The sequence below is a fragment of the Pygoscelis adeliae genome, unplaced genomic scaffold (assembly GCF_000699105.1).
Source record: "Pygoscelis adeliae isolate BGI_AS28 unplaced genomic scaffold, ASM69910v1 Scaffold76, whole genome shotgun sequence".
In the NCBI taxonomy this organism is placed as follows: domain Eukaryota; kingdom Metazoa; phylum Chordata; class Aves; order Sphenisciformes; family Spheniscidae; genus Pygoscelis; species Pygoscelis adeliae.
This window is the reverse complement of record NW_008825111.1, coordinates 742,101-767,827: the sequence shown is the minus strand read 5'-3', so window position 1 is coordinate 767,827 and position 25,727 is coordinate 742,101. Positions and strand designations below refer to the sequence as shown.

Below are 25,727 nucleotides of genomic sequence, written 5' to 3'. Positions count from 1 at the left end.
AAAACATACCGAAGGATTTTGGGATTTTAGTTGGTTTTTTGAGGGGTTTGTTTTTCTTGTTCTTTTTTGAGAGGTAGTGTTGTTCAGTGAGCTGTTTTGTTCCCATTTACTGTGTCCTTTTAATTTATAGGTGGTGCTAATACAAACAAACTTATTATAGAAACAATTTTGACATTAACTAAACATATGTTTGTTTGTTTGTTTTTATAGTCCACCTCACAATTTCCAGATTCTTCCAGAGAAGAGAATAAAAAGAAACCAGTTTTGGAAAGACTTGGAAATTTGTTTGGCACAGGGAAAAGGAAAAATGTCAAAAGTTCACTAGAACACACTTCACATCGGAAAGGGGAGAGATCAGTTTCCCCTCACAGAGCGCAGCCGATATACTGTAGGCACATAAGGGAAGGATACGAAGCTCCTCAAGTACAGAAGCAAGTGAGAAACGCGAGTGCCATTTCTGAGACGCAGGAATATAATTTCAGTGGGGAAGTAGGACCGCTGTATCGCGATACCATTTCAGAATGGAGTAGTAGGGGAGTCTCTTCTGACAGCGAGTGGTCAGCAGATTGGAGCAGCAGCAGTGAAACCATTAAAAACTCTTTCTTTGAGAGTAGCCTGAATGTGGAAACCCTAGAACTGGAGAAAGAACCCATCACAGACATAAATAATTCCACAACTCCAGATTTCATAAAAAGCTTGAGAAATTTGTCTAGTGAAGACTTAGAAAAGAGTATCTTAAGCCACAAGCAGCTCGTGAACACGTGGGTGTCTGAGGAGCCTGGGCATGCAAAACCAAAGGATTTGCCATACGAGTTGGAATCTGTGGCGAGTGAGCACACACATTCTGCTAGAGTGTTAACAGTTGATATCTATCTAAGAAAAACAGACGAACTCCTTAATGAACCTGTGACTGTTGCATCAGAAGAAAGTTGTAGTGACTCGGACACAATGGATAAAAAATCTGCTAATAAAAGATCTGGAAAAAGGAGAAAATCTCAGTCATCTAGTGACATTCCAAATGGAGAAAGAAACCAGACTGAGACTACTGCAAGAGAAGAATCTGGTTTTGAGGATGATGTCCCTTCTGAGGTGTTTTCAGACAAGATAATGAACTCGGAAAGAAAAGCGAAATCTCCTCAACAGACTCCTGAAAGGAATCCCTCTTCCCCAGGTAATAATCAGGACCTAAAAGCTGGATCTGCTCACAAAGGGGTATCTAAAACTGAAGCTGACAAAGGCAAGCAGCAGATCTCAAACTCAACCCCTGCAAGGAGAAGATCATACAAAAAGAATCAGTCGGATGCTGTCCCTATTTCCCCTACTGGTTTGAAGGGTCAGGTAAAAGATTACTCCTCAAAAAGACAACCTTCAGCATCACCAGAGATGACAATGACAAAAAGAACTTCGGTGGAAAAGGGTGCTATGCCTGTGGCTTTTGGGGAAGACAGCTTGGAGTCTCCCAAAGTTTCTTTGGCTGATAAGACAGAAGACACTGCCTTGGTGTTTGCTGAAGGCAGAAATGAGACCAAGGCAGTAAAACATGGGAATGGTTCGGATGGAAGAGCTTTCTTGCGTACTGATGGGATTAAAAATGGAGACCTGTGTATGTCAGCTGAGAGAGAGACGAATTCTGATTTTGACAGTTTGAAGCTGAAGAGTTTGGATAATTCCAGAACAGTCATGACAAAGATTAGCCTGTAAGTAACATAAACTAGTTTACCTTATCCCTGTAGCTGTAATTTTGCCTGTATCTGTGTTTAGGATTCTATAGGAACACTAGCTATGTATCTGTTATCTACCTAGGTTATTTTCAATTAAGAACTGCCTTTTTTTAAATTTATCATAATTACAGTTACCACTTAACAAGCACTGTAGTTACATGTGTTAGAAAAATGATTCTCTTTTCCATTTTTTTATGGATAGGGAATTTCTTTGTATGTCAATTCCACTATATGGAATAATTTAACATACATAAAAGCTGCTCTGTCGTCATCATCAGTGCCCCTGTTGTCACTCAGATTAGCTTGGCTGTCATTGACCTTAATGTAGTTTTGCTGTCTGTAACCAACTGAGGACGTGGTTGAAGACTTTGTATGTGAAAATCTTTGAATAAAGAATGTGTTCAAGTTGCTCTTTGAAACAACACAAGTTCTGCTATTACTTCATGAAGAAACGTAGGATGCAATGTAGAACTTGATCCTTCAAATGGTGTGATAAATCACACTGCAGAAATTTGAATATGTATAGTTGCTTTCATAAATGTGTGCAGGATGAATCATGTAAATTTTTATGCATGTGAATAACCATGCATTTGCGGAGTTGTGCATATATTAGTTTGCAGGATTTGGTTTTACGCTCAAAGAAATTGTCATCTGTCAAACAGAGGTGATCAGTGCTTTCCTTAGGATTATGAAGAAGTGGATGTTTATAACTTACACTGTAATCACTAGTATGAGACCAGCGGTTGATTTCCTGGATTCTATTACGTTCTCTTCTACAGTGAATCATTTAATTACATTTGTAATCTCTGTTGTTTGATTGTCATGGCTATGCACTATGCGCTATTGCTTTCCTCATTCTGGTACATTCATTTATAGGTGTCAGAGTAGGCCCACCCGAGGTACACCGAGTGTTCATAATCGTCGTTCAGTTGTGTTAGAGGGATGTGAAGGTTCAACATTGTGGCTTAAGAAACACATATGTTTCCAATTACGCTTCCCACATCTGAGAAGCATAGAAGCATTAGAACAACTTCCTTTGCATGATGTGTAATACTCTACATCTGATTTGTTCATTCATAACTGAATTAAAAACACCTAGTACTGAAAGTTGAATTGTGATATTTTTGTACGTGGTGATGCTTTGCCGTCTGGCAGTATAGCTCACAAGTCTTAAAATCTGAAGTTTTGTATCTTCACAACTTCATCGGAAAGGTAGCTTTCATATTTTTCTCTTTGTCACTGTCTTTAGTGATGATGAAGTTATAAATTCTTGCGTAGCTGGATTTTGGTTTTCTGGGTATCTCCTTAGCTTGCTGTACAGTGAATTATCTTCTGCTGTACTCATGAAATAATTGACAAGTATCCCTTCTGACAGATTTAATTTTAATGAATAAACGGCCTGTTCTATTTCACCTGATTTTGTGGGGCGTGTGGCACTCTGTGTATTGACCTTATCTGCAGCTATAGGAACTTTAGCCCTGGGTGGGGACTGCCATGTTGCATGCAAGGTTCCTGATGCATCTGATAGCTGTCATTGCACAGTACCACACAGTTTCTTTAGCCATACAAATTGATACGGTCAGATTACCTGGTACAATCGGTTGTCATTCGTCAGAACACACGAACTATAAACCTATAGAGGTTTCCTATAAAGGAAAAAATGGTGCCATTACTAGAAGAAGGTGTGTTTTTGGTCTCTTGTTACTGCTTTGAACTAGAAAACAGATAGCTTTTCCATTTTCAAAGGTTAAAAAACTGTGGTTAGATACTTCACATTAATCCCTTTCAGGTTGAAAAATACTGATTTACTCACAGATTCGTTTGCCTCCTATAAGTTGGACTTCATATAATCAAGGTCATTTTCACTTAAAAATGCATAATGTCTCTTACTAATGACATTGTGCCAATTCTGGGAATCAAGTTTCTTTAGAAACAATTTTAAAAGAAGTTGGTTTTGCTGGTTCCCTGCAAGTAATGATAGCATTTTCTGTCTTTTCTCCTTTTATGTCTGGGCAACTTGGAAGTCACAGGATACTTTGCTTCTAGCTTTTGAAAGGGAAATCTATCAGGTTTGAGACTAAACTGATGTTGATGGTACATCTTAATCAGCAAATAAAACCTCAGGCAGTAGTTACTTTGATGTGCTTAGCGGAAAACTTGGCTTCAGTTGTCATATTTGATGTTCAGACGTGGTTTTGTAGTTGCCTTTGCGTTTATGCCCATTTGTTGAATTACTCTGCTCTGTTAACATGCCATTTTTCTTTGCTCACATCAATCTGATGTTTTGGCACCAATGTTTTTTGGCATCAGTTACGTGCTTTACATGGTCGTTTGGACAGCATGCTTCAACTATATGACTCACCTTCCATTTATGACTATATTGGGAGAGGTTTAACTGCTTGCTTCCACAGGTTAGCTGCAAGGTGTAGCCGAAGGGAAGGACATCAGTATTTCTCTTGTGCCTGCTTGTTCGTGGCGTTGCAGATCAGCAATGGGTAGTAGGAATCAGCCACACCGGGCTGTTTTTAAGAAAGCGTTTGCACTGTTAAGTAAATCCATCTTTCAATGCTTTTCCCCTGTACCAGAGGGGGGACAATATCTCTTCCTTTTAAACAAGCTTAGAAACTTAGAAAACAAGTTCTTGCAATAAGGCACATCTTTTGGCTGTATTTAAAATCGGTATTTCTTAGTGTGGGAAAAAAGGTGTAATGAAAAGATTAGTTAGAGGAGGCCAGCTGTAGTGGATGGAGCTCCAGGGCTGAGCTTTCTATTGCTCTTTGGTCTCAGCTGTTTTGCTGCTGCTGCTGCTGCTGCTTTGCAGAAAATACTGCAGAATGTAAAATACAAAGTGCTGAAGTGGTTGTTTCTGCATAAATTTGCAAAGCTTGAAACTGTACCTTTGAGGTGATAGCTGTTCATTTAAAACAGGTTTTAGGCGTGGCTGAGAACTGTCAGTGTTAACCATTAAACTTGCTTTTGTCAAGGCATACAGGGAGAGATGGATTTTATTAGCAAGATACGTGTTATGTTGAAATGCACACAGTAGTGCAAGTGACAGGCTGACAAAAGGATAGTATGGAAATGAATCTGTTAAGATAACTAGGCCGTTAGCGATACCTCTTGAAAATACAGGTAGAAGGAGAGGATAAGTACCTTTTTCTGATCAGAAAAGGACACGAAGGGTCCTGGTGAACAACAAATTCAGCATGTGTCAGTAGTGCATCCTTGTAGCAGATAAAGGCTAAGCCTGTACTGGGCTACGTTGGCAGGAGCGTAGCCAGGAGGTCAAAGGAGAAGATAGTTGGTGCTCATGAGGCTGCGTCTGGGGCATTATATCGAATTGTACCCCTCCCTCCTCTTCCAACTCTCTTCTCCTGGTACAAGAGAGATGTTCACAAATTGGAATGAGTCCAGTGGTGAGCCATTAAGAAAGTGGTGGCATTGGAGCATACCATGTATGAGGAGAAGCTGAAGCAGCTTGATTTGTTCAACTGAGAGGAGAGAAGGATATGGGTAGACCTCAATCATCTCTCGCTACCTATAGAGGTGTTACATAGAAGGCAGAGCCAAATTTGTCCCTGAGGTGTGCAGTGAAGGGGCAATGGCCATGGTTACAAGATGCAACAGCGAAGTTTCAATGGAATATAAGGCAAAAATAATTCAGAGTGACAGTGGCTGACCTGCTGCAATGCTTCCCTAGTAAGGCTGTGAAATCTCAACCCTTGGAGATACTTAGAACTTGGTCAGACAAAGCCTTCAGCAACTTGATCTAACTTTGAAGCTGTCCCTGTTTTGAGTAGGAAGTTGGACTAGGTGACCTTTAGAGGTCCCTTGCAACTTGTATTCATTTTCCAAAAAGAAAAATCATAGAATAATTTAAGTTTGAAAAGTTTAGGAAAAACAGTCATACTGCAAATGAAAAGTAGTGTCTAAATGTATTTAATTTTATGCTGTGTGATAGTTCTCACCCTGCCTTCCCCCTTTCAGGAATAATTTTTTTTTCTGTTTCTAGACTTAAATTTTCCAAGTGTGTTTTATTAGCACCTATCTGAAGTATGGCCAGTTGTTTTTAAGTTTACTGTTTCCTTTTTTTATTGATCATGTGTTCTTCATAAGAGCCTTCCAGTTGTGAACCAACGTGAGCAAGCTGGTAGTTACAGTGGGCGCTTTTGGGAAGTTTTCTCTGAAAAGACATGGTGATTTTCAACAGTTGCTTTCTGTATAGATTCTTAGGCGGCTGATTTTGGGTTCCTTCTGTTATTTCAGTGAGTTTGTTCCTCATGCTTTTCCCAAGAAAAGAAGCTTGTACAATGGAGAGTCTTGCTTAGTAGGGTTTACTTCCTTACTTGGGATGGATCTCTTGAGGAAGAGGAGAAAGGAGTCATCTCAGTTTTTGGGTTGTTCATGTTACCTCACTTGTACCTCGCACTTCTTTCTTGGGCTAAAGAGCTGTCCGAGAGCTCAGTGAACACAGTTTGTGTAGGTAAAAAAGAAGAAAGCACTTAAATACCAGAATCATCCATTGATTGATAGAGCATTTGAGGCCCTGGAGATTGTTGCTGCAAGGTAGTTTCTTTTATCTCCCACCATTGTTAGTTTTCATGTAGTGCAGTTTCTGCCTGTTCTCCCACCGCTGAGTGTCTCCAGATTCCTCTTTGGAGAAGAGGTCTGCCTTGGAGATGATGGTGGCCTCCTTGACACTCCTTGTATCTGACTGATAAATTTTGAAGACACGTGCCCTGCATCTTCACAGCTGTTCATACTGTTCCTGCAGTAGCAAGGGACGCAGACAAATTATTTCTCCTGGATGTAGATATTCAGAGGAAGGAGGCTTAAAATGCTCAGCTGCGTGTCATCAGCCTTCTGCCACAGTACATGAGTACTATGTGCTATGTACTTGTACATGCCTCTCTGTCCACTCTGATGGAGAAGTTTCTATAAGTGTTTCCTAATTCAATTCTTGTAAAATCAGCAGGGTTAGTTTACACAATTTAAATTGTTAGCTGACTTTACCTGAAGGAAGTGGGAGAGTCCTCACATGTGGTGTTCGCTTAGCCAAGTGGTGATGCAGTGACTGGGGACAGCTACCTTTTCCACCAGCACTAACGAGGCCAGAAGAGGTCTTTCACTCTATTTAAGGTTGCTTCTGCAGTGTAAGGGCTGCAAAGAATCTGGGCAGTTGTCTTCAAAACTTGTTTGAGAGGTATATTCAAATGTTAACCAACTCATTATCACCTTAATGAATTGGGATTTGTTTTCTAAACTCTGTAGGGAATTGCATGTGTATAATTTATTCTGCCTATTCACTATTAAATTTTAATGTCTGTCAGTCATAAGTAGTTAAGTTCTCTGCCTCAATTGCAGATGCTGTAGGCTGCTTTGTTTTTTGTTCTACTGAGCATTAGAGAACTATATACATGTTTGAAATGTATTCTCCTTATTTAGTGTCTAATTTTTTTTTGTCATTTGTATAGCTACTCCTTTTTTAGTTAATTCCTTTTGAGATGCCAAAATTTAAACAGAATATGACTATGGGAAATTTGTAACATTATAATGTTACATTTTATTGTTTTGAAAATTGTTACAAGTCTTTTCAAGATTAATCAAAGATGTAACTCTGTATCATTTTGCCTCCTGTAGTCCAGCCAAACCGAAGAATGTAGAGCTGAATTTTAAAGCACCTACGAATCAAGACAGTTTAGAAAATGAGCAGGATACTCTTGAAAAACCAGTTAATAAAACTAACAGCAACATTGCTAACAAAATTTCCTTGTTTGAAAATAAATGTGCTAACCAGAGCCAGAGGCCTGCTGACGTCCCTGCTTCAAAAAATAGTACCGTACCAAGCACATTTGTTGGCAGAGCAAAGCTGAAATTTGGAAAACAACCTAAGGAAAGTGAACAGCCTGATAAAACGTTAAATAAGCAAAGCAGTCGCCAGAAGTTATTTGAGAATGGCACACCAGAGAAAGAAAGCACTGCAGAATTAAAAGGCAAAAATGAAGAAGGCTCTGCCTCTTATGAGGATATTGGGAAGACAACAGAACTTAAAGTAAAAGCTGCAATATCCCTTTTTAACCAAAACAGCAAAATTGATGCTAGTAGTGTCTCTCTGAAGCAACCTGATCCAGAATTAACCACAGCTAAAAAAGAAAGTTCACCTTTTAAACTGTCTTTGCACTCACCTAGTAAAAGTGAAAATGCTCAAGATACTTCCTACCAAAGAAATAACACAAGTGCAGAATTCCACAGAAATGAAGAAAAGATGCTGCCAAACACAGAAATTATATCACCTTGCAATGATGATAAATATCCTCTACCATCTCATCAGGTTTCTAGATCAGAATTTAAGAAGATGGAGAATGGAGATAAAAAGGCAAAGCCGGGAGTTTTGAGCTTTGCAGCACCGCAGCGTGAGGACAGCAGTCAAGATAGTATATTGGTATCAGAGCACAACCTCAATACACAAAAGAGCCCAGGCAAAACCTGTAATGGGTCTGCTGAAGATGATAGCATTTTTGATTCTCCATCCGACATGAAGAAGTTTGCTGAAACAATAAAAAACTTGGACAGCTCGGTTTGTTTACCCCAGAAAAAGAAGAGGTCAAAGCTTCCCAAGTCCCCGGCACCCCACTTTGCAATGCCTCCCATTCATGAAGACAACTTAGAGAAAGTATTTGATCCTAGCGTATTTACTTTTGGTTTGGGACTGAGGAGGGAGAAAACACAGGATCTGTTACCGGCCCAACAAATTAAAATGCAAAGCCTGGAAACGATAGCCAGAGTCAGGCCCAAGCGTGCATCGACAGAGCAAAGTATCATATTCAAAGCCCTGCAATCATGTAATAGAGAAGAACCTGCCTTTACTCAGGAAATAAATGGAAAAGAGAACATGGATGGTATAGATGGTGAAATTAAGAGATCCCGCCTTGAAAAAAGCTCCCTCTTCTCAAGCTTGCTGCCTTCCACGTCTAAAGAAAAGGTTTTTAATCCTTCTGTCGCCTCAGTAAATAACACCACAACAGCTTTTACAACTGACTCCTCAGGGATGCCTCCTTTACAGCAGGATGCTTCTGGGCCATTTGGCATGCCTCAAAAATCTGAGGTAATAAAGATCATTCATGAAATACAACCATGTTTGTCTACCTGCTGAATGACTGTTAATTTTGATTTTGCAATTCAGTCTCTTTCAGATATGAAGTTTCCAAGTTTTATGGAGAAGTACATGCAAGCAGATAGTGCAAAAAAAGAACTAAGTTTACAAATGCCCAACTATGGGAACCCTGAGAAAAATTTTTCCAGCTGGTTAGGGACAAGCAGATATGAATCAAATGTCCCCACTGGCTTATTAGATGTGGATGTAAGTATTGTGTTGTTTAAAATCTGCCTAGAAAGTTATCCAGCTTTTGTATTTTCTATAGATGACGTGCATACATTGTTTTGTTTCCTCTCTTAGGGACACACATAGATTACAAATACACAGAGGTGAATGTAGGTATGGTACCAGTTTAATCTGATGTTGGCTACACAGGAAAATGAGATGGCATCTATTAACATGATTATGTTTCTTCATGGTGCCCTTATTTTGAGACTCTTCACAAATATGAATTGAAAGTGTATGTTTGAATATGTCTTCATACTTGATTTTGTGTTATTTTGAAACAAATCTCATGCTAACTTTATTTTTTGTTGTAAATTAGTAGAATGCTTTCTGTGAACTTCAGAAAACTTGTGCCTGCTTCTTCTGTTGACAATAATCTCTCTCCTCTTCCAGCAAGACATTCAGCCATTGCACTGTTAAATGAGTAACAATTGCATGAGGGCAAACTTTTTTTTGGCCCTCTGTTTTTGTTCCCAGTATTCCCATGCATTTGATAGAAAATATGTCCTCTTTAAGGACACTTTAAGAAGTGGATAGTAGTGATTAGTGAAAGTGCTGCTACAGTGGAGGGCTGTTCCTTTGTCTGATTATGAGCATCTACTCATCATGGGTGAAGGCAGACCTGTGTTTTCCTTTCGAGGCAACTTTACCCTAATGTGGCAGAACTTTGTAATTTTGTATTTTCAAAATGATGAACCAATGTCCTATAGTATCTGCTATTTCTGTTGATGTGGGCCCTTACTGTTACCTGAGAGGAAAACGAAAATCAGGAGGTCTAAGAACTGTGGGAAGAAATACGTTCTCCAAAGTTTAATAGCCACATTAATGTGATCTGTGGAATTGAAGCAGTGTATAAGAAGTTTGATAAATACTTTTCCAAAGCTAATGGTTATCTGCTGTTACAGTTCTACTAAAAGGGGTGGGGGAGTAGTAGAAATAACTGCTTTCTTCTTCACCTTGCAGAAGGAAATAATCCATGCTACCTTGCAATTTTGAGGATGTAGATTTTTCTCTCATGGGAAGTTTTTTAATTAGTGTGGGGATGAAAATTAGGGGGTTTATTTGCAGTGGTGTAGACTTATGCTGCCAGTTAAAGAGGCTTTCTTACTCTGGATGGTCCTGCTTGGATTTCAAAACCCGAGTTTAAACCTAAATCACTAGTACTGATTTTCTTTTTTTTTTTTTTTTTTCCCCTACTTAAACTGTTGTCCCTGAGAGGGTTTCAATTTTTCAGTAGAGTGTGGAGGCCTGATATGGCAAGGGGTTAAGTACACACTGCTCTGGAGAGAAGCCTGTTAGGGTTCCGGGACTTCTGCAGCACTGTTGCAGGCTCTGAAGCGTCTTACTCAAGTTAGACAGGAACCGAGAATGTTTGTATGATGTGTACCTACTGTGCATCTTCCACTGACTAAGAAAATGATGATGCAATGGCTAATGGGTAATGTGAAGGAAAAGAGTAAGGGCAGCCCAAAACAATGACTTTGGCATTCCGTAAAACACAGAGCAAGTTCTAACTGGAATTGAAGCACAGGCTAAAAAACCAGGCATGCTTCAGTGTGTCTTGATGATGCCTACAAAAATCTGATGGTGCTTAGGAACTCTGTACAGAGACCACTGCCTGCCCTGTGTGCTGACTAATGTGCTCTCATTAGTTCCTTGCACGTGTTGCTGGCTATCTTAGGCTGCAACCTGTTTAGGGGCAGGATCTGTTTGGGTTTTTTTGTTTGTATGAATAGTTCCTAGAAGAACGGGACCCTGTCCCAGAATGAGCACTTCTGTCTTTGCTAGGAAACCAAATGCATGATTGCAACGTTTGCTTTATTTGTTTTAAGATGATATGATGCAACCACAACTTTCCCATATATTCTATATCATATAATTTACCACTGACTTCAACATGTTTTAGATTTTGTGTACCTCAATGTGTTTTATTTGTTCTTGGCATTTTTAGTCTATCACTTATTGCACAGTCTCATGCTTTTTGAAGAAACCTATCTTGTTCCAAAGTGTTAAGCACAAAATTGATTATGCTAATTAGCTCATACATGTGTATGCCATCATGCCTCCTCAGTCTTTTCATATATTCCTGCAAAATTATTTCATGCTTTATGGTTACCAGACATTTAAACTTTCATTTATATATTTATCACTGTAGGGCACGTACTTTATTAATGCCAGTTTTTTAAGTAGTTTTTTGGTATGAAACTCCTGGAATATATAGGAAGCTGATCAGAAGGATTTTAAAGCATTTCAAGTCTGAGGTTAGTTGGCTTCAGTGAGATGATCATTCAGAGTTTAAAAAAAAAAGTGTGTAAATTTGTACATTTGTGGCAAGATATTGCTCTTCAGGAGGAAGAAGAAATTGAAGCAGTAGGTAGATGAAGTGTTATGAGCTTTTTACTATTCAGACTAACTTTTATTTTGCTTCACTACCTCTTTTTTTTATAGCTGAGCATCTTTATTGAATACGTTTCTAGTTTGGAGGGTTTTTGTGACTTTTCTCTCCCACTGTCTATTAGGCACTTTCAAGAAATGGACAAAGCAAAATCAATCCCAGACCTGGCAAGGTAAGATCAATTTTATTATCTTTACTGTTCCCCTCTGTATTTAAAGCATAGCAAGATAGAATTATATGTTGTTGGTGTTTGGTGTTTTTTTTTTTAACACAGCTGGTGATATACTGTGAATCAGACTATCAAAAAAATGGTATTGAAGTTTTCCATGATGTTCTGGATTGCAGTTCTTGGGTTCTGTCACCAACAATTTTAGTTAAAGTCATCAGAGGATGGTAAGAGATTAATTTTTACTCTTTATTATTGGTCTATCCAAAAATCTTTTGAAACAGAACCAGCACGTAATTCACAGTAAGTCTGCCTTGCAAATGGCAATGTAACGTAGACACCTATGAGCAAGAAATGTGGCATTTTATCTCTGCAATAGGAAGTTCTGGGCCAGGAAACTTACTTTGCTGACAGATTGAGTGAGTGTTGCACCCCTCCAGGTGGTAACATTTCACCGGGCATAGGCATGGGATGATATGACAGATTCTGTCCAGCTATGCTGCCCTTTGACTCCTCTCCCCTTTATGGGTTCTTGCATAGTATTTGGATTGGGCTAAAAGGCTAGCAAAGGATTTTAAAGCCAGGTCTGACATGGGTTTGGATGCAGAAGATTAATTCCATGTCCAAAGGTATAAGGTGGTACTGTAAAGATAAGTGACTGTTTCTCTGATAAGTGCAAAGGGAATTTTTCTCGAAAAGCTAGATTGCCTAAAAGTAATTCAAAACAAGTTCATCTCCTACATTCTTCATAGCATTAACAGAACAGCCATTATTAGCGTGGGTAGCATGGCAAGTTAAGTTGTGGCCAGGCTATAATACAGTCAAATAGCAGGTTCTCAAAAGTAATGGTCTAATAGTAAGCTGCAGAAACAAGGGCTAGCTGCAATAGGAGGTATTGGGAAGCACACTGATCGCTGTTTAGCGTCAGAAAACTGGAATGAGACTCTTCTGATCTGTGTGAACCAGGTCTTCTTTTCCAGCATGGACTAGAGGACTGTGTTTCCCCACCTCCCCCCTCCAACTGAGAACTCCAGGGGAGGGTTTTGTATTTGCAGATGGATATAGTTTTTATCTAGTTATATATTCAAACCTGCCATTAAAAATAAAGTTGTGCTTGTCTTCTGAGTAGTCTTATCATCCTTTGGCACATCTATACCAGCCCCTGTGGAACTCCAGGCTACTGTTCGCAGGATCCAATAGCTTGTTTGTTTATATATGATGCAGCAGTCTGCATTGGCAACATTTTCTGATGTACAGATTGGTTCTGATTAGTATCTCATGCAAAAGTCTGGTATTCATAGACAGTAGTCTTGCTGCCCCAAATCATCAATTTAAAAAGGTGGAGGAGTTTTTGATGAAATGACAGAGTCAGCAGTAGGCATCTTTGTTTTTATCATTGCTTTTAAAAGTATCACAGAGACCAGAAATGGCTTGCATCAGCAGTGTTGGGCAGATAAGCTGTATTGGGGTGGCGGGAAGGGTCTGGAAATAACACTTCTTGTGAAAGTTGTTGTTAAATGGGAGCATGATTTTTGCAAATCACACTTGATAAAGCACCATTAAAAATGAGAATTTTTAATTTTAAGCTGGATACTCTATGAGAAACCAAATTTTGAAGGCCCCTCTATTCCACTGGAAGAAGGAGAGCTGGAACTCCCAGATATTTGGGGTGCAGGTACTTCTGAAGAGCAAAGTGAATGCAAATCTCTAAAGCCTGCAGTGATTGGTTCAATAAGGCATGTTGTTAAGGCAAGTAAATAAAATTTTGTACAGATCTTAATGTTTAATGATGTTTTATACTGATATAAAGTGTGATCGGTGTATTAGGACACAAGTGTAACATGAGTTATAAATGCATGAAACAATCGTCCATGTTTAATTTCTTGCTTAATCACAAAATAAATGTGGGGGCATTTGCACAATGGGGATTTTGGTAACATCCACTGGAAGGAAGAAAACTTAGTGGTTTTTTATTAGAATAGCCTCCAAAATGCTATGTACAGCATATACTTTTCAGCCTGGTCAATCTCTCAGGAAAAACATCCCAGAAAACCATCAGTAATTCCACAGACTCATATTTTCAAAAGTTGGGGGGGGGTTGTTTTTGTTTTTTAATATAAACCAAATTTATACTCAACAGGAACTTTAGTGTCAAACACCAAACCTTGTTTGAAACTCAGTAAAATAGCCCTGTAAGCGCAATCTTATTGGGGAGTTTCGCATGCGGTGGAACAGCCTTCCTACATGCACTTTTAACCTATCATTAAGTAGTTACCTTTGCAGGTTGCCAAAACAAGCATGAGCTATAAAGTTACTTGACTAGGAAAGGAAAAAGGAGGAATATATATTGCTTGGAACTACAATTCTTGTTTAAATTGCAGTTCTCTTCAAGAATGGCTTGCTTGGTGTTATCTTAGGATTTAATTTGCTGGAGGAGATGTTAACCGATATCCCTGCCTAGATGGCAGAAAGTAAACAACGTAAATGCTGGTTAGAGATTGACTGACTGTCTCGGTCCAAAGAGAGACAGGCAAACTGGCCTAGTTATACTTTTATTATAGGCATCTAATAGCAGTAGTAATTGACAAGGGGGGAAACAAAATAAACAGGTGTTTCAAAGCTGATTTAGTTATCCACATTAATTACAGAACTCGCAGCACAGACTAAGTAATTATGGCAATCTTCATTTTTCAGGATTACAGGGTTTGCCAAATTGATTTGTATACAGAACCTGAAGGGTTAGGAATCGTGACTTCCTTTTTTGACGACACTGAAGAAACAGGGGTGTTCGGCACGACTCAGAAGACTTGTTCTATCAAAGTACACTGGGGCATGTAAGTGCGTACTTCTGTATGAACGTGTACTGCTATGAAAGGAATTTGTTTTAAACCATTGGTTACGCCTATCAGACATGCAAGCAGGCTGTATTTATTCTAGTCCTATATTTTGGTAGTATTTGTTGACAGTAGCATTAGTACATCACTGTAATGCTTCACCCTTGGAGAGGCTGACCTCTTAAAATGTTTTGTTAGAGCCAGTTTTTCTTCTGCTTGCATGTAAAGACAGAGTAACCCTTGTGTATTTGTAGCAAAGGAATGAATTTGCCTCTCCTGCTCTTTCTCATTCAGGCAAACTTTTCATAAGTGAGATTGGGGGGGTTGAACTGTTATGATAAGACCACATTTCCTACTTGGTTTCCTCTAAACTTGAAATCACTGTACTAAAAGAAGAAAGTTTTGAAGCCTTTGTGTTACAAAATAAGACATAGTGTCATGTGTGGACTCTGGAAAGCATTCTTGTATTTCGCAGTGCATTTTAATCATTGTTTTTATGGTGATGTTTAGGACATATATGTTACGTCGCCTGAAAATATCTAGCCATCTGAGTTAGGAGTGTAATGTATGTCATGAACTAAGCAAGCTTTTATGGGAAAGGAAACGTCTAAGGAACAATCCAGACACTGTACCAATGGTAGTTTTGATAACTTAATAAACAAACTTGTAAATTGGTACTGAAAATATGCCTTACAGTGGTACTGGGAAAAGTATGCAGAAGAGGGAGGCTGCTTTTGGAAAAAGGGAGAGAGTGGAACGACTTTCAATGATGTTGGGTCCTGCAGAACATTTTACAGGGTGTACAGACCTTGATTGTTACCCGTCGGCCGTGTTGTGTTTGGGCACTGAGAGCATTTGCCTGCTGTAAATGGTCTGTTTAACTATCAAAAACTGCCCAACTAAAGAGAAGTGTTACATACCACTGCAAAGAGGTATTCAAATATGCCACATGATGGATGGAGCATTTTAGTTGTTAGGTAAAGGGTATTTTATCTGATTAAATCTTTACACCTTGATTTGGGGAAAAAATGAAGCACTCGGGTATATAGGGAAATTCTAAGATGTCCAAGTAGTTGGTTTTCTGACAGGAGGTTATTTCTGTTGAACTGCAAGCTTAATCCAAATTACATGTATGCCAAGAGTAATGAAATCAGATATGTTATTTGGAGGTTGATTATAAATTTACTTCATCTACCTCTCCACTTTATTTCTGTCCCTCACTTAAAAGCATTCTGTGAATAGTGAAATTACAAACTTTTTGGAAAGGAAGCAGAGCCTGTGCACGTCTCAGACTGGTCCTTATTTTGCATCAGTGTGACAGCATTTTTTGCACTAAATCTGTGTAAACTCTTACAGTCTTAATTTCTCTGTTGCATTTGGATCCCTCGAGGGAAAGCAGACTAATATTTGCACCAGGAAGCAAAATACAGTTGAAAAATAATTTTTCTCAGATGTCAGTTCATTAGTCCAGCGTAGAAAGAAGTCGCTTCTGCTAATTGCTTGCATGAGAAATTCAGTAAATTGTTGCTGCTTTTTTGCACGTTGCAGGGGTTTTTCTTTCCTTTAGTTTACAGGCATGACATAGTTTACTGTATTGGCAGTTGAGGGAGGATCTGATTTTGAGTCATCTTGCCATGTGGGTGTGGTTGTATCTTTGTAAGATTTCCCAGTGTTAGTGCTTAATTATTGTTTACTAAAAGCTGCCAACAAAAATGAGTCAATGCACCTTTATCTTCTGATTGTACTCTCCCCTTGGTCTTCCATGTGTTTAAATCCTTGCATTGAAGTTGAGGGCTTGCTTACTGAACAGTGCGACTACAGGACACACAATATATCAAACATTCGGCTGTAGACAGCAATAAAACTAAAGCTCCTTGTTTGTTTCTCAGAACTGTACGTCTGCAATGAAACCATACCAACTTGAGCCAGTTTACATCAGCTTGGTATCTGCCTTTTAAGCATGATAGGGTGATGGATTATTTTAACATCTTTCTGATATCACCAGACTTATACATTACGATCCTTGCATGATTAAAGGGTTGGCTGCATAAAGTCTTCCTGTTTATGTGTTTTACACTGCTCCATGCTGCACTTCTGAGAGATCAGTAAATTTAACTGGAAAAAATACATTGCCATCCTTATGCAGAGATCAGCAGTACATGTCTTTGTTTCCAATAAGTGATTACTGGCTAAGATTTTCTTGAAAAAGTTTTGAAAAAATACTGTTGCTGTCCCAATTAGGAATTTTGAAAGTTACGTCTTTCAAAGCAGATTTATTAGCAGATACAAACCATGAGGAAGTAGATTTCTAAGGAGTTGTCATGTTTTTCTATGTATTAGTAAATAATACAAGTTTAGAATTCTCTATTGAACAGATTTTGCAACAAATCCAAGTCTAGGTTAGTAGAGATCTTTCAACTTCTTGAAAATTGGTTCTGCATATTTTAAAACTATTCTAAAAATAATACAGAGTAACTTTAAGTCTTGAAACTTGAGTCTAAAACTTTGGGTTGCCCTCAGATAAGACAGAGTCAAATTCTTAACTGTCTGTTCATTGTACTGATTTTTTTTTTAGCCTGTTCAAACAAAACGCATACATTATTGATGGTTCCTGTACAGGTACAGAAGTTTGCCAGTATGCCACCTTGTAGTTGGCAATTTTGATGGTAAAGAAACAAAGTTTTATTAAGGGTACAATGATGTTTTTTCTAAAGTAAGCATATTGTCTTGTTCTTCACTGTTCAGAAATGTTCTGGGGTTTTTATCTTTTGCTTTCCTCCTCCCCACCCCCAGATGGCTAATTTATGAAGAACCTGGTTTCCAGGGAGTCCCTTTAATGTTGGAGCCTGGTGAATATCCTAATTTAGCATTCTGGGAGAAGAAGGAAGCCTACATTAGGTCCATGAGGCCCTTGAAAATGGTAAAAAATACTGTTACAACTTGCAAGTTACGTGACCTACGTTTATGTGTTAAGGTGGCTAGATTTTTCAAGACTCACAAAAATGTAACTCTTTAAAAAACAAAATTTTTAGTCTATAAAATTCTTGAACTTTCAACATCTGATTGCATCCATTTCTGCCTTTAATCTCCCTTCTTACTTTCACTTGTGTTCTTCAAGGAAGGTTTCATCTTAACTCTGTCTTTCTGTGAAGAGTTTATGACTCTTACAGTTGCCTCAGTATAGACAACTTACTATTTTCTTTTTTTTAACAGGGTGGTCGCAAAGTTGAATTCAGTGGAGAGCCAAAGGTAAAAGTCAATATTTATTTGATTGTCCAAAGGTATTTTGTAACACATGGGGTAGATAAATATATCTTGATCATGTACTAACGACTGATGGTTTAGTGGCTAGTCGTACTGTATGTGACCACACCATGAAACTGCAATTTCTGTCACGTTTATGCATCCATCACATACATCTATGACAGTATTACCAGCTATCTGGATAATGCAGATGGGTAATGAACATTCAAGCTCTTGAATTGTTGCATCTCTAAGGGAATGACCTCTTGAAGAGAATAGAGAGATCCCACTGATTAGTTTCATAATCTTGCCTTCTCCCTCTATGTGCCCATGCACAGTGTCTTTTCACTGTCTGTTGTCAGAATTTATCATGCTCTCTGCAACTTTTCTTTTACTTCATTTCCGCTACAGGTAATCATTTATGAGAAGCCATTCTTTGAAGGGAGACATTTGGAAATAGAATCAGAGATCTTTATGCTTGATGACAAGGAATCAGAAGAAAAGACAAGACTTCCACTTGCATCAGTGGGATCCATGAAAGTGCTAGGAGGAGTGTAAGTGTGGGAAGACACCAGCAATATTTCCCATTCAGCTGAAGTAGTAACTCCATAGGCTGGAAATTGCAGTGGACAAATTCAGTACTGGTTTATTTTCTCTGTTTTCCTAGTTTTTGGGTTTAGATATATGCCTGGGTTAAATTTGCAAATAGTCACAGCAAAAGAACAAATTTCACACATCTGTATCTGCTCCATAACAACATGGAGTGGCAGGCAGTTGTCGATTTTCACACGCAGACTCTGTTGTTGTTTAGTTGGGTCGCTTATGAGAAGCCTGGGTTTGAAGGCCATCAGTACTTGCTGGAAGAAGGAGCGTATCGGGATTGGACAGACTGGGGTGGCTATGATGAAGAGTTGAAGTCTCTCCGACCGATTGCTGGCGTAAGTTCCAAGCACATGTAGTAGGCATCTCCTGAGTGCACCGAGATGTCATGCTGCATTTTCCTTATGATGCTTCTCTTTGTTTTAACAGGACTTCACAGGCTCCCATATGATAATGTACAATGAAAAAGACTTTGGATCAAAGGGTTCCAATATTAATGTGTTAGGAATTATTTCCAATTTGAAAGACACTGGCTATGGACTGAGGACACAATCCATAAATGTGCTAAGTGGCGTGTAAGTGATATTGTTAATCAGTGTTCAATTTTAAATGTGCTATTCTTTTTAGAATTTGATAGTATTTGCAGATGTCTTTCAGCACTCTGACTTCTAATGTCTGTGTGGAGTCTTCAGATAAATTTTTCTGCCCTTGACTGCAGAATGTGAAGAGTAAAGTTTTTGTGAGTATGTACAGTAAATCGGTTTTCTTCTCATGATAAGATCAGATGGTGCCAGGAAATGCTGACTTACTGATACACAAAGTATGAAAGTATGACATGACATTTCATCAGAGAGAGAGAAATAGCTTGTTCTTGTGGCTGTATTTTTTTTTAAGTGTTTCAACAGCAAAACTGTTATGGAACTAATTTCCAGTTTTAAAACTAATTTCCAAGCTTCTTGGGTTTGATCAGAGGCAAATTCCTTGCTCTTTCTCTCAGTTGTGTGTAAAATAGAGATAACTCTTACCATGCTCACTAATACATTCTGATATTAAGGAGACTTTAACTGTTCTGAAAAGTAACATTGCTTTTGCAGTGAATCCTATAGGTTAATAGTATTTTAGTACCGTGGCGTTGGGTTTTTTTGTTGTTTTTTCTTTTGATTCCCAAAACTTTGCATTGGCATGGCCATTAACGATTCTTACTCTTTGTGCCACGTGTTGTCACATGCAGTTGATAAGTTGATAGACTTTGCTGTTTGATTTGTTCAGTACATCAATTACAGATTGAGTTTCACAGCCTTGCAGACTGCATCAAAGTATTTTGGAAATACAAACAAGTATTAGCAATCATGTCTCCAAATGTACAAAATTACTTAAAGTAGTAGAACCAGAAGAGTACAAGATGTACAGTCTCTCTCCCTGCCTGGTATGCAGGTGACTTGCTGAAAGCTCTGCTTTACCCAGCCACACCCTAAATCTTTCTGTGTGTTATCGGTGTGATATCTCTGCAAGTTTTGTCTGGATAAAGATCGCAGAATGAAGCTCTGTGCATTCCAGAGGAATGCTTTTAATTTTTATATTAATATGGTGCAACAGCAGGTTTTTTTCTGCCTGGTGACCTTTGAAGCCACTGTGCTGTAATATTGAAGGAGATTCATTGGTAAAGAGTCACCCCTGAAGCTTAGGAAACAAATTGTGGGTTACCTATCATGCCCTTTGTGTATTTGTTCTAGTAAATGTCTGTTGCAGCTGAGATAGGAATCATACTTGAGTTTGAGTATTCTAGTAATTAAGAGTGACTCCAATACTCTGACGGTAAAGGTGGCAAGAAGTCATTACAAACAAAACTCTTGTCCCATAGACTCTGCTGCTGCTCCTGTAATCTCACGTTGTAGTCTCTTAAAGGTGTAATTTGTAGGAATAAGCTTTTTAAAAATTCAGGTGCGTTGTTCATAACAGGTGACTAGCACTCAACTCTTAAGTCTTGTACAATCCTTTTGTTTCCAAAGAGGTTTTGAGTGTTTGGGGGTTTTGTGGTGGTGTTCTTACTAGATGCTAATGTGTCAGAAAGGTTGAATGATTCACATTAAGTCATGCTTGGTTGTAAAATGCTTTATTTTAAGTGTTAAGTAACTGTTCAGGTAGAAAAAAATTTATATCTTTCCTTCCAAGAAATCAGTCATAGTGATGAATAATCCATTGAGCAATTTCCTGAGCTGTTTAGACTGTAATGTAGATGATAGCATAGTGAACTGTGACAGATTCAGTAAAAGCTTGTCCTAATATTTTGAAGTAACCTTTCTGGTATCATATTGAAAATGCTTCATTAAAAAAAAAAAAAAAAAAGTAAAAAATCTAAGAAGCCCTGAACCTTTCATAGCAATTTTTTAACTACAGGTATCTGGGGTGAGCAGTTATAGCAGTAACAGATAACAGATGATCTGTATTTCCCACAGAATTAATTTGATTGCTCTGTAATTTAAAGGGTATATCAAAGAAAAGAAAACCTGACACTGCAGTGCACAGATACTACTGAACAAGCTCTAAGCTAAACTGCTTCTCTAAACTGTATGCTGAAGACAGCCCAGCTCTGCATTTGGGGAGTGACTATTCCATTTTGGGGTGATTGAGTGCTAGCTGCATTAAATTTTTCAGCTATTGTATTTCTGAAGAATGTTTCCAAGCAATATTTTAACGTCCTTGCTAAATCCATTGTAAAGACATCTCAAAAAAAAAAAATATCCTAAGGTGATGAGGATTGACTTTGAAAATGTTTTGCTCTTAAGCATTCTTCAGAGATTGGCCAAGCATAAAATCCAGGATATTTTATTCTTCTGACATTGGGGTGGGAGAAAGTAATCCAGACTGCCTGAAAATAGGAGAGGCATTTCTTCTTTTAAGTAGGGTTTGATCTTTACTTCCAAATTGGCAGAATTTTAAGCGGTGGAAAATGGAAGTATTACTAGCAACAGGTAACGCCCTTTACAAGTTTAAGCAAGTACTAAAATCAACTGTTGTACAATTTTGATTTCCTCTCTGCTTAAAAACTCTTCAAGCTTATATTTAATAGTGATCAAAATCACAGGAATTGCATGTTTGAAATGTGCCTTTTCTTTATCCATAAACACACCAAACTTTTGCCAAAAATACTGAAAAAGCCCGTCTTTTAGTTGATCCTTTTTGAACTTGGTGGAAGAACTTTTCCAGATTTTTTTTTTTACGTAGGTGTTTGTTTTACTGTGGTCCTGTAATCAGCCTGGTTTTCCCCTAATTTTCCAGTAATTAGTCTGCAGTACAGATTTGGCTGCTTCTAGTGTACGTATGGATAGTAGTATTAAGGAAATCATTAGGTGATGAGTAATTCATAGGAGCCAGAATGCAGTAAATTTAATCTAGATGCACTCGAGAAGGTAACATGGGTGAAACTAAAGAGGCACGAGGTACAAGAACAAACCTCCCCTGGGAGCTGAAAAGCGCAAGAGCCCTTGGGTACTCTGTGGGAGAACATTTTAAAATAAGCTTCCACTTCCCTCCATCTCTGAACTGAGCTGAACTGAAGTTTGAAAAAACCTTTCACGGAGCCACGAAATTAAAGTTTGCAGGTTCCTGGGATACTAGGAATCACAAGCATGAAGGGGTATGATAAAGAACCTGTGTTCTCTCTTTCATATAAACAGATTTTTATTACCTCATCCTCTCTGTTAATCATGCTACAAACCTGCAAGTGCCAGTTAACTTCCTGGCCCCTCATGGTCTATCTGATTCACACCTATAGGCCAATTTAAACCCATTGTCTCCATGTAGCATTTAAGCTTTAAAGATTGTGGATTCTATTTCAGACCTGAAGGAGTGCTTCTGTGCCTGAAAGCTTACTTGTAAAAACTATGGCATTTAGGTTAATGAAGGTGTCACCATTTCTTCTGTAGCTGAGAGAGAAGGTCCTTCCAGGACTTAGGTATATCTGTCCTATCCTAAAATGAGTCTGAGCAATGCAAAAAGGGGGATTACCCCTCTCAGCTAACGCTAGAAAGAGCATATGTGATGAGAAATGGCCAATGTTTTAAAAGATAAAGTTAGGTAAGATGAATCCTGGGCTAACCATGGGCAAAGCTGATTTTTGGCAAATTACTTGTGTCTGGGTTCTTTCCTTGGCTGTTCTTTCAGAACCTGTTAGGAGCTGTGCTTCCTAGATGTCATATATAGAAGACTTTGGGAAAAGATACTGTGCCTGTAATAGTACTAACAATATATAAACAACACTTTTCTCTACATCTCTGGTTCCAGCGGCATGGATGGTGCAAAGGAGTGAAGGTCTCCAGCAACCTGGGTTGAGGCTGTTGCTCAGCCTAACTAAGGCAATTTGTAGGGCTGGGTGTTAAAAAAACTGTTGTGTTAGAAGAACTCGCTCCCTGTGGAGCAGGGTGGTTGTTGCCATGCCGCAGAGCAGTACTTCAGTTTTTGTGGTGCCTGGCAGATGGGATGTGACTCTGTTGCTCAGATATGGAGGTGATGTCTTGCTCTCCAGGCCTTTCTGTTAAGTCAGAAGTTGGATTAAGGCAGCGCTCCTTTCCAGGGATAGTCTTGAGGTCTCACAGGTTTAGCTGGTACTGAATTCAGCTGCCTGTCCTTGATGTTGTTATTACTACTCTCAGCAGCTTGTATGGGCTTCTGAATGAAGTGGAAAAGCACAAGTATTTCACCAATAAGCCCTGTCTCTAGAAACTCTAACTGTGTGGGCTGACTTGCATGGGAGAGTGGTACTTACTTATTTAAATCCCATTGATTTCAACATAAGCATGTGCAAGTGAGATACATTGATTACTTCTGTATTCAGGCTTCTTTTTAGATAGGGGAAACAAAATTACTGCTATCGAGAAGTTCTTAGGAGGCATCTGGCATGTTTTATCATTCACTTTATATCAGAAACACTTGTTTGCACAGATGTCAATCAAGTTAAACTGTCATGCACTGTAGTTGTACCCTGGCATTTGTGCATTGGAAAATCTAATGAACGTCTGCTGAAGAAATTGGTTAAGGAAACCTCATTTTCACAGCTTTCGGTATATGTGGCATACAGGTATAGACACTCCTGAGACATTTGAACTGTCTGCTCAATTTATTGTACATACCGATGTCTCTTTGATGAATTAGTATGAGGTGATTTTGAAATGTGCCTTGAAATATGCCTTAAGTAATTAGTGCATAACAAGTTAGAATAATTGATTATATTTGAGGCAAACCAAGAGATGTGAATAGTGATAAACGTGAATCACTGTATGAGTGTTTACCATGGACAAGTAATACCAAGTTCATACTCTCAGCATGTGTTGATGAAGCTTTATTTCAGTTTGAAGTTATCTCACTTCTTATATCTGCAGAGACTCTGGCATTTGTTCTTGGAATAAAACTGCAGCTTAAGAGAATCCAGTTGCTCGACACACGTAGATCATTTTATGGTGAAGTTAGATGGTGAGAGTTAGCCTCCACTGTAAATTATAAGTTCCGTATCATTTTACTGCTTTATGATGTGAAATTTTTTGTTAGTGTTGAAACTCTGTAAGAAGACTGCACTGAAAGTGGGTTTTGGCATAACCTCATTATGCAATGCATTGGCTAAAATTAAAAGCTAGCTGACTATGAGTAGAAGATTATCTTGTAGAACCAGGAACCAGTAAGATGTCCTGATCCCTGCGTAAATATAATGGATGAAACTCAACTGTTACTGTGGCCAGTTCTAATATTGGCACTCAAAAAAACCAACCAAACAAACAAAGGGTATGTTTAAAAAAGAGCCAGAATGTAATTACGGGAAAGTTTGGGAAGCCTAGCAGTGAAAGGCAACAGAAGTTATGCAGGTTATCTTAAAACCAAAGGTAGTGCCGATGCGGGAATGCTTTATCTGGGCTTTCAGTATGGAGCCAGGGTTAGAAGGACGCGATAATAGAAAGTTTATTGAATGTAGCAGACTATGCATAGCAAGACTAGCTGATAGCAGATACTTCAGACTAGAAATGAAGTGCAGCAGGGATAACTGAACATTGGTGACATATATGTAGTGATTTGGTTGCTTTCCTAATACTTCAAGTGTGTATCTCAGAAGTTCAGTGTCTTTCAAAAAGGCATATTCTGACTGAGACAGAAGTTACGGGCTTGATAAAGAAATCTGTGTTTGTGGCCTGTGTCAGGCATGAGATCTGACTGAGTAGTTATAATAATGGCTTTTAATTTAATACATTAATCTGGTCAGATTTGTGATGGCTTTAATGCTTAACTTTCAAGGATGTTCTTCCTGCAGATGTCTGTGATGCCTAGCAGGGAGCAGACTGCTCTCATTAGCATATATGCCTGTTGTTGCAACAGCTTTCTGTTGGAGTGTGTGTTTGCTTGAACACAACTGAACTGTAGGTACAGGCAACATTAAAAATCAGTATTCCTATCTTTACTGCCCAGATGACTCTGAAAGTTAGTTTTAGTCAAAAAATTGTATTCTGATACCTGTCTGTTTTTCTAGAGAGAACTTGATCTAGATAAAATAATAGAATTGTGAAACATCTCGAAATATTCTTACTGGAGACAGCTTTTAGCATATCTAGCAGATGATGTATTTGAACTTGTGGTCTGCTTTAGCTAATTCACTCTGATTCACGTGGATATAGTAGGGTGAATGGAAGTGAAATTTGCATGGGTTTTGGAGTATCAGATAAATGGGTTTGTTTAGAGTTTTAATAGCATCACATTACTGTCTTGCATTAAGACCATAATGAATATACACACCTGTATTTTGGAAAAGTAGTGTGACTTCTACCCACCGTCCTCTTTTCTGTCTCTCTTAGGTGGGTGGCTTACGAGAATCCTGAGTTTACGGGGGAGCAGTACATACTGGCTAAAGGGCTATATCCCAGCATTGAGGCATGGGGGGGGAAGAATTGCAAAATATCTTCAGTTCAGCCTATCATTATGGTAAGCAGTTCATTTTAGACTTGTTTTGCAAGTTTCTCTGAAGTATTTGGAGCTATACTTTTTCTATCAAATTCATTTTATTTACATTCTTTAAACAATAATTAATAGTAAACTTTTGTACATTTGTTATTTTATCGCTGTTTAAAATATTTTTTTTCCCCTCCAAACTTTTGCAGGATATTGTTGGAAGCGAAAGGGGTAAAGTCAAGGTAAGATACTTCTCTAAGTGCATGAAACATATTGAGTAGTATCTGTTACGTGTAAATAAAGAAATGGCTTTTTGTCTAGTGTAATACCTAGGTATTTGCATAGATGGTTGACTAGTCAGACAAAGAGTGAGATCTGCAGGTGAAGGAAGGCTGCTTTCCAAACCTCTTAAATAAGGCACATTAAGGCCCAAGGAAGGTGGGATTTAATGCACAGCTGC

At 38.5% G+C, this 25,727-nt stretch overlaps 1 protein-coding gene across 1 annotated transcript in view; it reads left to right on the top strand.

The window, feature by feature from the left end:
• Nucleotides 1–948: 948 nt before the first annotated feature.
• Nucleotides 949–25,727, top strand: part of AIM1 (absent in melanoma 1) — a 41,121-nt gene continuing 16,342 nt past the window's right edge. The window contains exons 1-14 of the mRNA XM_009327921.1: nucleotides 949–1,697; nucleotides 7,362–8,826; nucleotides 8,905–9,081; nucleotides 11,622–11,669; nucleotides 11,772–11,890; nucleotides 13,250–13,412; nucleotides 14,358–14,497; nucleotides 17,291–17,417; nucleotides 17,711–17,746; nucleotides 18,152–18,294; nucleotides 18,552–18,678; nucleotides 18,770–18,915; nucleotides 25,174–25,300; nucleotides 25,477–25,509. Of these exons, the coding sequence (XP_009326196.1) occupies nucleotides 949–1,697; nucleotides 7,362–8,826; nucleotides 8,905–9,081; nucleotides 11,622–11,669; nucleotides 11,772–11,890; nucleotides 13,250–13,412; nucleotides 14,358–14,497; nucleotides 17,291–17,417; nucleotides 17,711–17,746; nucleotides 18,152–18,294; nucleotides 18,552–18,678; nucleotides 18,770–18,915; nucleotides 25,174–25,300; nucleotides 25,477–25,509 (3,600 nt within the window). The remainder of the gene's footprint in view (nucleotides 1,698–7,361; nucleotides 8,827–8,904; nucleotides 9,082–11,621; nucleotides 11,670–11,771; nucleotides 11,891–13,249; nucleotides 13,413–14,357; nucleotides 14,498–17,290; nucleotides 17,418–17,710; nucleotides 17,747–18,151; nucleotides 18,295–18,551; nucleotides 18,679–18,769; nucleotides 18,916–25,173; nucleotides 25,301–25,476; nucleotides 25,510–25,727) is intronic.